This window comes from Danio rerio, chromosome 15 (assembly GCF_049306965.1).
Source record: "Danio rerio strain Tuebingen ecotype United States chromosome 15, GRCz12tu, whole genome shotgun sequence".
In the NCBI taxonomy this organism is placed as follows: Eukaryota; Metazoa; Chordata; class Actinopteri; order Cypriniformes; family Danionidae; genus Danio; species Danio rerio.
The window spans coordinates 31,013,024-31,027,330 of NC_133190.1; the positions used below are offsets into that span (position 1 = coordinate 31,013,024).

Sequence of the window (14,307 nt, forward strand, 5' to 3'; positions counted from 1 at the left end):
TTATCTGCTCCTTTTTTCACGTAGAAGATGGCCATAATTCTTTCTGATAGTTCTCATACATTCTAGTAAAGCATTTTTACATAAAAAATTTTAATTCTGTCATCCTTTATTCTTGTTTTTTTCTGGGTGTTTAATATTTTGTAAGTTAATGGGGTTTAAAGCCACTTTGGATCCCTCTGACTTTCAATTTAATGACTTTCATCTTTAATTTATACACCGTTCTGTCATTAAACTTTATTGGATGAGCAGACTGATAAGTTCTATCTATCATTCAACTACATGGCGAAGATAATTAATTGGTTGCTGATATGACTCCAACCAATAAGCTTGATCTTCAACATATAAATAGCTCAGTGTAGTTTGTGTTAGAAATCTACAGTGTGTTTTCAAATACCCTCCTCCACCCCAGGTCCACCTGTGTATAGATCTGCTACATGTGTGTTATGTTTGCAGAAGCAGTGTGTTATAATCTCAGATAGTATAGGCAGGAGCAAGTCCTCAGTACTAGCTCTGCACCATTAACCAGCAACAGCAGCAGCATAGCAGATCTATTCCACCAAGACCAAACATTGGCATGTTCCATGCTGTATTAAATCTCTCTGAGAGTTGTCATGACAGGATTTTTTTTTACTCTCTGGCATTAGAGTGATGCTGTGTATTTACTTTGAATAGCTGGTAAACTTTTTATATACACGTGAAAATTATTTTGCATGCTTCATTTTTTTTCTTGCTATTCATGTACTTAATTCCTAAAGAAAAATGGTTTCTTGTTATAAAATTTGGATTTATTTTTGTTGTAAAACATTTTGGATATGGCGTATGCTAAATTTGTGCTCATTAAATAAATTTGAAGTTAAAAAAACAAGACAATTCATAGTATTTATACAGTACATAAAAAATACTAGGATGACCTACTGATTTCATTGAGGTTCTGAAGTGTGCTTTGCTAGGCACTTTATCATCCCATGAGGCCACGGGAAGGCATTTGTGAATGATGCAAATGAGGCTCACCATATCTACTGTAATTTCAAGATGACAACACGCGATGTTCTGCTCAGAGCTGTTCACATCGCCGATATATCTATAACATTACATTTGAAGCTGCTGTCAGGCTGTGAAGCCAACAGAAGTGATTGAGCGGCCATTTTGCTATTCCTGTATGACAGAGAGAATTGTTGACTGACAGCCAAAACATTGACCTAAAAACCCCCATATTAGTATCTATAGCAACAACATATCTATTGAATGTAAATTAATTCTTACTTTTATCTGTCATTGTTGTGGTCTTTTTGGACAGGAGAAGCAAGCAATATATAAGATAATCATTAAGATGCATGTGTCTGCTGCTGACAATGGTTATGACCAAACACAATATATATTATGTGTATGTGTACATAAATATGCTGTACATAACCATATCTCAGTTTCTGAACTAAATACTGCATCACAAGCATCTGTTAAAATTTTAACTTAAAAATTTGCACTACTTTATTAAAATAAAAGTGTACTTGCATCTTTTATAATACTTATTCTCTATAAACTCAGTCATTAAGTCAGTCAGTTTTGTTTAGCTGAAGAATTTATAATGAGCGTATTTCATTTCATGACAGCAGGAAAAACCAGAAAGAAACACAAAATCAGTCGACTAAATAATGTTGCACCACACAAAATTGAGAAGAAACCTGACACTGAAAAGATGCATGTAAATGTGATGATTTATACGTATTTGACATTGTGATGAAATGTTAAATTTTACATTGTTGAAAAAGAAATAATTATTAAAAAATTTTATATTTATATATATATATATATATATATATATATATATATATATATATATATATATATATATATATATATATATATATATATATATATATATATATCATATTTGTATTTGTGTTTATATACTTAATACAAATACTTAATTTAATTCATGGAGCATATAATTTAATAAATATAATTCAATTATTCATATAAAGCATATAGTAAAATTAATATGACCGTATTAATTACATAAAAGTAACATCTGCACTGGACAAAATATAGCACAGCCTTATATGCTTAATTTGAAAAAGAAAAAATAATCATCCTAAAACATTAAATATTATAGAAAGCAAAAATGTAACTTTCTCAAACATCAACATATTGTTACAACACCAATTATTATTATTATTATTTTTATAAAGCAGACTGATTGTATTTCTTGAAATGTAATGCTTCAATTAATGATCTGCCAAATAGAACCTTATAAATCCAAGCAGAAAATGACTGTTTAGAATTAGGAGGATTCTATCTGCGTTTGCCCTGTTTATTTTACCCCAACTTGCAAATTGAAGAGATTTTTGATCATTTACATGTAGAGTGCATTTAGGGTCTCTGTCATGTTAATGAATGAAAGAGAACTGTTACACACATATTGTTTGCTGTATGGAATGCAAAAACTTTGAAGTTTAATATCTCAATCATTTAGAAAGCAGATAGAACCTTATAACTTCAAGGCGACGGTATGCCATCTACCTAGTGTGCCCAAATGGTCCTGTAGTTCATATGTAATATGCATGTGTATATTAGATGTCACAGTTTTCACAAAGTGAAGTTTATTTCTAAACTAATTTCGAGAGGATCACGTGCTTATGATTGCTTGTGCCTGGTCCCGCATTTTCCAATTTATGATTCACCAATCAGACAATTCCTAAGCCACTATAAATACCCTAAGTTCCATATAACAGCCATCTTCGTTTTAAAGAACTCTCCTTCCACCCCTACTCCACCTACTTTCCTAGATGGGTGGTACAGTGGCCCAGTGGTTAGCACTGTTGCCTCACAGCAAGAACGTCACTGGTTATAGTCCTTACCAAGCCAGCCGACGTTTCTGTGCGGAGTTTACATGTTCTTCCTGTGCTCACGTGGGTTTCCCCCGGCTTCCCTGGTTTCCTCCCACCATCCAAAAACATGCAACCTAAGTTAATTAACTAATCCAAATTGGCACCATAGACATGCTCATATTAGTAGTTATCTCTTCAGAGCAATCCCTATCTGTTCATTAGCTACTACAGCAAGGGAGTTCTCGAGATCTACCTGAGCTCAAACTCCACTCTCGCCTTCCAAATGGGAGGGAGCCCCGAGCTCAGGGCTTTCTACCGGGACAGCATGCCAAACAAGCTTTATAATCAATCATCTTCTAAGTGTGAACTCTAGAAGTTGCAGAAATTATGATAGTTTTGTTTACCATCACTCTGAATCCAGTTTTTAAATCATTTAATTTTCAGGCCCTTAAAATGTTGTTTATTTACATAAACATCCAAAAAACCTGTCAGTATGTACGTAATCTTTGAGTCTCAGACATCTCAGACACATCCAAATCAACAGTATACCAGCATCTGACACATACCTAAACAAACAAACACAGATGACTTAACTAACAAAAACAATGCAGTGCACAGTAAACAACGAGCTGATAATTTGCATAATATTTATTTATAGAAATCAACAGCTAGTGAAGTTACAGTGACGATGAGCATGAAACATTAAAGATAACTCTAAACTCTTTACACCGATTAATAGAATTGCAGAGAGAAATAATTTGAGGTGATAGAATAGTGCTAGGCTGGGATATAATTCAGTTCTTTTGAACATGCATCAGCCCCAAGGCCACAGCTCTGACAGATTTCTATTTTACACCAGAAAGAGAAAATAGTGTTTGTGAAATATTTTACTGCATGAAGTGGTCAATAAAATGAATCTCTCTCTGTCTTAAAGGTCGATTTGGAAGTGTTGGACCCACGGGGCCGGACTCCTTTGCACCTTGCAGTGACGCTGGGTCATTTAGAATGTGCCCGTTTGCTAGTTCAGCATGGAGCCGATGTCAGCAAAGAAAACAGAAACGGTTGGACAGGTAAAAATGCAAAACACTCTAGCTGCTTTGCAATTTGGGTAGGCCTGCATTAATTCTAGCCAATATTTTAAGCTGAAGGTTACTTACAGTAATAGCAATTGTCAAATTAGTTTTATTGGTAATCTAAAACTCATACTGTCCAGAGTGAAAAACCTTTCATTGAAGAGAGTGTTTAATTCAGTTTTAAATATACAAAACATATGGCAAAATCTTTAAAATATTATGTGTTACAGCAGCAGTGAAAATGCATTCAATTGTGATATTGATGATAGAATTTCTCTCACTGGATCATTTGAATCAATGAGAATTGTTAACTTTAGACTTGCTCTTTACTGATCAGTGGATTAGAGTTATTAACTGTAGACTCACTTTGAACTGATCAGTTGAATCATTGAATCGTAAACTGTAGACTCATTCTGAACTGATCATTTCAATCATTAACTTGAACTCACTCAAACTCTAATCTGATCATTTAAATCAGAGACATTAAGTGAAGACTTGCTCTGAACAAATCATTTGAATCTGTTTATTATTAGTTGTTAGATTCACTCTAAGATCATTTAAATTAAATCGAATTATTAACTGTAGACCTCCTCTTAAATGATCATTAAAATCAGAATCATTTGCTGTAGACTCACTCTAAACTGATCATTTGAATCATTAAATCATTAACTGTAGACTCGCTCTGAACAGATTATTCAAATCAGAAAGTCATTAACTGTAGATATGCTCTGAACAGATCATTTGAATCAGTTAATTTTTTACTGTTAGAGTCACTTGGATCAAAGCATTTGAATTAGTGAATCGTTAATTGTAGACTCGCTCTGATCAAATCATTTGAATCAGTGAATTGTTAACTGTAGACTCGCTCTGATCAAATCATTTGAATCAGTTAATCGTTAACTGTGGACTCACTCTGAACAATCATTTGAATAAAAAAAAATAAAATAAAAACAATCATTTGAATCAGTGAATCATTTGTAGACTCATTTGTAGATCAGTGAACTGTTAACTGTTATTCACTCGGGTCAAATCAGTTTAATCAGTGAATCATTAACTGTTAGACTGATCAAATCATTTGAATCAGCAAATCGTTAACTGTAAACTCACTCTTAACAAATCATTTGAATCAGTGAATCGTTAATGGTAGACTCACTCTGAACAAATAATTTGAATCATTGAGTCATTAACTGTAGACTCGCTGAACAAATCCTTTGAATCAGGGAATCATTAACTGTAGACTCACTTCGAACAAATTATTTGAATCAGTGAATCCAGGGCCTGGTTTTTTAAAAGGTTTAATTCGGATAAAATTGATCCGGATTTAGTAATGCTTTTTTCAATAGTTTCTGGATGCAGCCTTTATGATGCAAGCTGAGACTGCATCACTCAGCGATGCAATGTCAGACACAATGCACTAAAATGGAGCTAGTGACATCACTGTGACGGGTAGGGTTAGGATTGGGGTTAGGTGAGCCCATTAAAAAGCGTTGGATGCAGCCCAGATTGCACTGCACCAGGCCTGCAGCCAGACCCCTTTCCTTTTTTGCGTTTTGTGATCACGTAATCCAGCTTACTTTTTAAACCAGTTTTTCAAAACCAAGATTGGATTGTGTGATCTAATCCAATTATATAATCCATTTTTTCTTTTGAAAAATTCATTTTTGAGATTTTATCCAATCCTTTATCCAGCATCCTAGTGGATTACTTTTGAAAAACCGGGCCCAGTAGACTAATCAACAAATCATATGAATCAGTGAGTTGTTAACACATACAATCCTATCTGTTCAGATCACAAATGAATTGCTCAGCGTGATTTGTGAACCAATTTCATACATTGATAAGAATTAGATGATTTATGAACCTCTCATGTGTCAGAATGGGTGACAGTTTCTGCTGTTAAAAACAACATCATCGTGAAATGTAGTAAAGTGAAAGTCAAAGTTTCCTAAAATTAACACTAATTACAATAAAGCACTCCAATAAAGTACAAATATACTTAAACCCAGTAGTGAAGTAAAGTACTCTTCTATTGTCGAACAGATCATTAAACTTTACCTTGTGTCTCTCAGTGTTGCAGGAAGCCATCAGCACACGTAACCCAGAGCTGGTACGGCTGGCGCTGCGTTACCGTGACTACCAGCGTACCACTAAACGACTGGCAGGGATCCCGCGTCTGCTGGAGAGACTCCGACAGGTCAGCCCCAGATGCGCCTTAATAAACCCTGAACCTGCTAATGACAAAACAAACCAGCAGCTTAACAAACAGCATCTGAACAGCCACCTGCTGCCTGCACACCTGAGCCCTTCATTCCAGCAGATTCACACATACAGACACACAAACAAAGCTTTACGGGAAACTGCTGGCTTTATCTATGTGGTTTGTGAGATCTCTCTTTTTATGCCCTTTCCGCAGCAGTTTTCTTCAACCCCAGGCACCCCTGCAGCTCTTTTCCCTTTTGTTTGTGATGGATGTGCGAGCTCTCTGGTTCTCCCCGGTCCTCATCTCTCTAAGAGTTTTATTATTCATGTCTTTCCCTGCAGAGCGATCCGTCTCTTTCTTTCGCCCTCCCACTGTACGCTCACATTCACTCTAACCTTCTCTCTGCCTCCTGTCTTTCAGGCACAGGATTTTTACGTGGAGATGAAATGGGAGTTTACCAGTTGGGGTAGGTCTTATCTCTAGTAATGTGGCGTAAATGGTATGCTTAAAAAGCGCTGGCAATGCTAAAGGTCATGCTATTGAATTCTGATCAGATGTGTACCTTGAATGCAACATAAAGCCACAGTCACACGAAAATCCCTGTGGCCACTGCAATATGACGTCATACTTTGAGGCGTCTTTTTAAAAACATTATATATACTGAACGTGCCATACAGCTACGATGGTACTCTTTAAGGTAGGTCTGGGGTGGTTTTGCGGCACAATAGAAGTTTTTACATGGATATTTGTGTTTTTCCCCCCAATTTCTTGTACATATATTAGTAAGGGATAGGGCAACAGATTTGAAATGCACCAAGGGAAGTAAAAGAACTGCTTTGACATGAAGCAGAGATGTAAAGTGCATTTAAAATCCTTTAACGCATGGCAAGCTGTTGATTATCTGTCTTATTCTATGGTCATTTGCAAAGATGTAGCCACATTAAAACAAGTACTGCTCTATGCAGCACAATGTTTGACTGAATACGACATAAATCTCTCCACTTTGAATCAGAGACAGGCAGACAGAGTGAGAGAAAGAGAAAGACTATGCAGGTTAATGGCATGGGCATATCTAATAGCTCATAGTAACATGTGATAGCTATCACTTCGCAAATATTTTTAAGCACATTTGTGAGTTTACTGATCGACCATTGGCTACCTGGTGCAGCACACATCAGTGTCCTCCAGTTTACACAGGTGTCGGAAACTGTCGCTGAATTACTATTGGAGTTTGTAAGTGTTAAACTTCACTCTCCTCAAGAGCTGCATTAGTGACTGATGAGTCTTTATTAGTCAATCTTTATTAGTATGCCTATATTTATTCCTGAAATGCCAGTTTGAATCCCAATCAAAGTGGGCAGGAGTATACACTGATTCTTCCAGTATTTCTTTCAGTGTTTCACCTCAGTTTTGACAAAACACTGTATTCAGAGAGCTGAAAAACCTCGCTTTCACTAAACGTTTAGTCACTGAATTTGTACCTCTGGGTGCAACAGAATGCAATAACATCGTGACTAAAAGTTTGCTAAAGCACCAAGATGGTATTTAAAATGGATCACTAGGAATGGCCTTGTATTTGGCAAAAGGGAAGGCCTTTTTTATCTGCTGCCTCAGGTAGCACTGATTAAATTTTGTTTTCACCTACTGCAAATACAGAAAAGGCCCTGATGTATCAGTTAACTATTGGTCAAACATCTTCAGATGATAAAAATTTGCAGGGAGGAGTTCACTATTGTTTTATTTTGGATTGAAGTAAGGCAATCTTTGCCAAAATTAGCTAAATGCAAATTTTGACTTTATCAACACACACTGCGTAGCCATGTGACAATCTGTGTTAAAAATGTTTCTTTTGTATACAAGGTCACACATGGTTTGATGTTGTGATGGGAGTCTCACACATTTTCATAGTGGCTCCCTGATGCCCACAAATTAGATACAATATCTCTGAAAAAATGGAGGCAATAGAGAATAAGCATTAGATGGTGGGTGCCTCCCTGAAATTAGTTTTTACAAAGTGATATGTCTGTTTTTCCACAAATAAACGAGATCTGATGTTTGTATAAGGGCTGGTCTGTGTACCATTTTTAAAGCTTCAAAGCTTCGGTAGTAATCAACAAAATATATTCAAAGGGGGGAGGGGCTGAATATATTCTTCTAGGTGTTGTCTGACTGATTTTTTTAAAACCGATACTGCATTTTTATTATATTGAGGGTGTGTTGCTGTGGAGCCAAGGTGGTGCACTGTCACATTTTGATGGAATATGGCCAAATGACAAGTTTAGATTTAATAAATTTTTAATATACATAACATTAAGAGCCGACAGCAGTGCACCTCATGCAAACAGGGTTTATATGCTTTGAGAACGAACATTGTTTTAGTGATACAAAACACACAGGTCATGATATTCAAATTTCTAAATTGAAAACGGATGCCAACCGACCGAAAGAATTAATATATGTATGTATAATAGAATTATTAATATATTGTATATATATAACTGATATATTGCAAATGCAAATATTCTCTCTAATACAGTAATTTCATTGGCTGTTGTTCTTTTTGTTCTGTGTTAACTGTGTGTTAACACAAACAAATTCCATTCCTTTGAAATAAAGACTTGTGGCCACAATTGTCAGAAATTAGCATGAGTCAGAATTTTCCCTCTCATATATGGTTTTGCAGGAATAACAATCAATGAAACGAAGTGAAATGTAATACTCTGGATAGATGTGTGCATTACAAACACTAAGTAAATATTTGGACAAGGCCTTCCTTTTCCACATCCTCATGTCCTGCTATTGTTGACCTCTCTGTTTTTAGTTCCTCTGGTGTCACGCATCTGTCCGAGTGACACATATCGAGTGTGGAAGAGCGGCCAGTGCCTGCGGGTGGACACAACACTCATGGGATTTGAGCAAATGACCTGGCAAAGAGGCAATCGCAGCTTCATATTCAGGGGTCAAGGTGCGTTCAATAGCCCAGATGGCTTTATTTTCTGCCTTCACAAGCCTTTATTTTTTTTCTCTCTCCCTGTTACCTTTAAATCCAATTTGGATTTGATCTCCACTTTTGTTGTTGATGCCACCTCTCGGCTTGGTGTTCTTTCAAACAAGCCATCATTGGCATAGAAACAACCCTGAGTCTCACTTCGCCACAGTCTCTAATTGGCTCTCTCTCTCTCCACCTGTCATTCAGACTCCAATGCCATGGTAATGGAGGTGGATCATGACAGACAGCTGGTGTTTTGCGAGACGCTGCCGTGCATCTCTTCCTCTCCCAGCTCGCCCTCCCCCAAATCCTGCACAACCTCTTTGAACCTTTTAGGGGCGCTGCAGCCTAGCGATGAACAGGTAGCGGCCCGTCTATCTGCACCAGTAGTGGCCACTCAGCTGGACACTAAGAACATCTCCTTTGAGAGGTGAGCACATAACAATCAATTAAGTGGGCAATTCAAATGTTGAACAACACAGGTGTCAAAACCATTTATTGTGGCTTTACAGTAAATCCAAAAGTGCGAGCAAGCATTTTTGGGGTAAACTTAATCATGTGTGATATTGGATTCACCCCTGTTTGCATGGTGGCCACCTGGTACAGTCTTAAAAATGTTGGCTTGCTGTAACCCAAGGTTGGGTCTAATATGGACAATGCGTTCACACTTTAAAATGTCTCATTAGTTAATGTTAGCTAATATATTTACTAACAAGTATGAACAGTACTTGCAAATCATTAATAATCATAGTTTAACATTTAATAATCCATTAGTAACATCCAAGTTCATGCTTGGTATTAGTTAATGCACTGTGAGTTGACATGAACTAACAATGAACAACTGTATTTCCATTAACTGAAGCTAACTAACATGAACAAATACTGTAATAAATGTATTGTTCATTTTGTGTTCATGTTAGTAATTGAAGTATCTAACAAATAACTAATACAACCTTATTGTAAAGTGTTACCGACAATGCCAACCATTGAGTTAATGGTCAATATTAATAGTTAATAATAGTCATTTAAAATGAATTGGAAAAAAAAACACAATATTGAGATAGTTCATATTTGACTCAACCTTGGGTAACTTACAACAACCCAGCATTTTATAGAGTGTAACATGTCCGGATGTCTCTACAGGAATAAAACAGGAATTCTTGGCTGGAGGAGTGAGAAAACAGAGGTGGTGAATGGCTATGAATCAAAGGTAAGGCTTTTGTTCCAATAAAACATATACATTGGGGTCCAATAGTTTGACAGTGTATGTCTGACAGTGATGAAAATTTGGTCTCACATTTTGTGCTGATAACATCAAATCTCAGCTGCCTGATGGATCTATATTAGCACTTTTATGTACAATTGCACATATGCAGTTGAGGACACAAATGCTAGCCCTTCTGTTATAATTAATTTATTTTTAAAATATTTTCTTAGTGCTGCTAAACAGAGATATTTGTTGAGAATTTTTAAACAGAATAATTTTAATAACTAATTTCTAATAACTAATATATTTTGTCATTGCTATGATGACAATCTATTTTGCAAGATATTATTCAGCTTAAAGTGCCATTTAAAGGCTTTGGCTAATTAAATAAGCAGCTTAGGTTAATTAGGCAAGGGCAACAGTGTTGTTCTGTTGCCATTTGAAAAAAAAAAAGACTTTAGCAGATTTTACATATTTATGATTTCTTTTTTCCTGCCAAACTAAAAGGAATATTACTTTCTCTTTAAGAAAAAGAAATACTTAGAAAAAAATATAATTGATCTGTTAAATATTACTTGGGAAATGTTTGAAAATGAAATAATATTTCACAGGAGGGCTAATAACTTAGTCTTCGGTTTTAGTATGTCTAACTTTATCCACAAATACTGTATGGGTCAAGGATGAAAAGGGGTCATACATTCTTACCATGAATTGTCATTCGGTCTAACAATACCTTATTTACCAAAAATGGTGTCAGTTTTGAACAAAAATCATTTTCTTGCAAGACATTTTTATTCTTTTAAAAAATAATCAAATTTAGAAATAACTTAGTATTTTTTATTGATTGCAGGGATCCGTTCTTCTTACCTGGCTTAAATTATCTAAGATGATTAGAAGATCCTGGATCTTTTAATCTTGATAACTGATCTCTGGTCAATTCAACCAAGGCTGGAATCAGATTAAAATATCTGGATAAACTGATCTGAGATCGTTGCGTGTGTTGTGAAGGACAGATCTATTGATCCTCGAAATCAGGATCAGCAATGCAATGATTGGCTGAGGGTGCAGCAGCATATTGACATCACCTGATTAATATTCAATTATCCATGTGAGCAAAATTACATCAAATATGATGCACAATAACTTTACACCTTTGTTGTGGGCTGCAGACACTTTCATGTGTTGAGAGTATTTAGAAATTTATTATGTTTTACATTTAGAGCGGATTTTCTTTATTATAGTAGTCTAGGCCTATTCAAGCTTCTTAATTGGCATAAGGAATAACATGCTGTATAAATCAGATCATTGTCATATTAGTTGTCAAAACATGTGCAAGACTGCATAAATTATTATTCCTTTAAAAAAGTGGGATAATGTACATGTTTACTATAATACACAAATTGTACTAAAGCTGGTGCTTTAAAATAGTACACGTTTGTATTTATCAATATTAATTAATTAATTAATTAATAAATGTCTATATTAATAAATGTTCTAATTTGATCCCTTTAAAGAGAATCACCCCATGACATTATTACTTTTGTTTAGATGTGCAGATTGCATAAGTTTTATTTATATATTTTTAAACTTATATAAACTTATATATATATATATGTATATATTACTGTAATATTATATATAATTAATACTGTAAGAAAATATCAGAATTTGGTACATACTTTCAGCATTACCTTTGCTTGAATGACCCGATCTAATCCTAACTATCAAAACTGTTGCTACGATAACAACTCTCGGATGAGCTTTAAAGAACGAAAAAATCCTGAATCGTGTCAAATCGTCGATAACCAAATCCAGCTAATAGAGTATTCCATGTACAAAGAACGGACCCCAGGTATAGAATAAGTGTTTTATTTTGACATAAATGTTACACAGAATGACAATAGAAATGTATTTTATCCATATTTTGACATTTTATTTTTGCAAAAGTTGTAATTTTTTAATGTGATTAGATGCAGACACCAATATCTTGCCTCTGACCCACATACAATCGTATATTTGGTTGGTTAAGCTATTAAAAACATCAGGATCATCATTTTCTGTAAAGCTGCTCTGAAACTGTTAATGATGAAAAGAGCTATACACTTAAACTTGCCTTGTTTTGCATATGTATGGACAAGCATGGAACAATTCAATTAAAAACAAATGAATTTATAAGCAAGATGTATTGATGCATGACGACAGAAATTAAACACCTCAGTTGATAAACCTTCTCCAAGCTGAATATCTTTATGTATCTTGACAGTTATCCATGGCTATAATTGGAAGCCTTTTAAATTGTGCGCTAATTAGCTGGCAAATTGACAAATCCAGCTACGGGTGAAGGCTTGGCTCATGAATATTAATTAAGGTACTTGACTGGACACTTCTGGAAGGTTACCAAGCAACATCTCTGTGACCCAATTAATATTCATACACTTATGCCTTGATTCGCTTAGTGTTACACAGTAGCAAACTTTCACACACTTTCATCCGTTGACCTGATTAGTAAAGATCCGGTTGCTGTGAAGCAGCATGCAGTGGCGACACGACAAAACCAGACTGCTTCAAATTATATAAAGCTTGTGAACTAAACTTATATTTTCTTGTTTGTCTTTGCTTTAGGTTTACTGTGCCTCTAATGTTGAACTGATCACACGAACGCGTACCGACCATCTTACAGACCAGCACAAAACAAAACCCAAAGGTACAACATTGTGGAGGGATAAATGTAGGGTTGTAGCACTTAAATGGGGGTATGGAATATATTTTGTATAAATAAAACGGTATTTTAATAGAAATGTTCAGTTGAACTTAAAGAAATTGTACAGTAGAACATTACAGTACTTGCCAAAGTAATACATTTCATGAGCATTTTGATAGAATAACTTTAACTGATAAAGTTATTAGTAATTAGTTATTAATTACTAATAAATTACTATTGGTAAAAAGTTATTAATAACTAATAAAGTTATAGTAACTAATAACCTTGACTCTTCTGATTTTTATTGTAATGCGATAATGTGCACCTTCTGAAAAGCTGCTTTGAGGCAATAATTATTGTGAAAAGCGATATACAAATATACTTGGATTAAATTTGACTAAAAGCAGAGTCAAGAAAGGTCAAAAGAGAAAAATAGTGTGTAACAGAGGCCAGCTAGGGGCCTTGATCTTCAGCCTCCTTGTTAGAGCAACCGACTCCCATAGTAGGACCAGTAGGGTTACAATTGGGGGTTTGTCTGGGATGGTAGAGGGGTTTAGGGGGCTGAGTGTAACAAAGGCCAGCTAGCGAAGTGCTGTGCAAGTAAACCTCACTCCTCTGACATCAAAAGGAGCTCTAGCGACAGACGTTAGGGGCCATGGTCTTTAGCCTCCTTGTTAGAGCAACCGACTCCCATTCTAAGAATTGCCGGTTTGATCCCAGCATAAACCGGGCTGGGTGCAGTATTACAGGTGGGTTACAATCGGGGGCTCGTCTAGGATGGGAGTGAGGTTTAGGGGGCTGAGTGTAACAGAGGCCAGCTAGGGAAGTGCTGTGCACGTAAAACTCACTCCTCTGACATCAAAAGGAGCTCTAGCAGCAGACGTTAGGGGCCATGGTCTTTAGCCTCCTTGTTAGAGCAACCAACTCCCATACAAATAATCACCAGTTCGATCCCAGCTCAGACCGGTTTGGGTGCAGTAGGACCGGTGGGTTACACTTGGAATAGTAAGACCATGGCGCTTAGCTTCTGTCACTACTAGAGCACCTTTTAAGGTTAGAGGAATGAGGTTTACCTGTACAGCACTTCACTAGCTGGCCTCTGTTATAGGTGTTGATAAAAATAAAGCAGATTTCATAAAACTCTATGAGTGTTTTTTTAAGCAACAATTTATCATACTTAAAGGATTACTGAAGAATCGCATCTCTGAAAACGAGTATGATACTGAAAATTCTGCTTTGTCATCACATTGCTAAATCACAACATTGCTACATCACACAGTGCTAAATATTTTACTCACTTTTTGTTTAA

General features: G+C 35.8%; 1 protein-coding gene across 3 annotated transcripts in view; it reads left to right on the forward strand.

Annotated features, from left to right (window-relative positions):
* ankrd13b (ankyrin repeat domain 13B) overlaps positions 1-14,307 on the forward strand; it is a 59,123-nt gene that overhangs the window by 23,065 nt on the left and 21,751 nt on the right. For all 3 annotated transcript variants that reach the window (XR_012390552.1, XM_017350985.4, NM_001030229.2), the window contains exons 2-8: positions 3,763-3,898; positions 5,971-6,095; positions 6,522-6,567; positions 8,923-9,066; positions 9,298-9,520; positions 10,234-10,300; positions 12,920-13,001. Coding sequence is in view for 2 of the 3 variants with exons in the window: in XM_017350985.4 (XP_017206474.1) it covers positions 3,763-3,898; positions 5,971-6,095; positions 6,522-6,567; positions 8,923-9,066; positions 9,298-9,520; positions 10,234-10,300; positions 12,920-13,001 (823 nt within the window). In the remaining variant the exon portion in view is untranslated. The remainder of the gene's footprint in view (positions 1-3,762; positions 3,899-5,970; positions 6,096-6,521; positions 6,568-8,922; positions 9,067-9,297; positions 9,521-10,233; positions 10,301-12,919; positions 13,002-14,307) is intronic.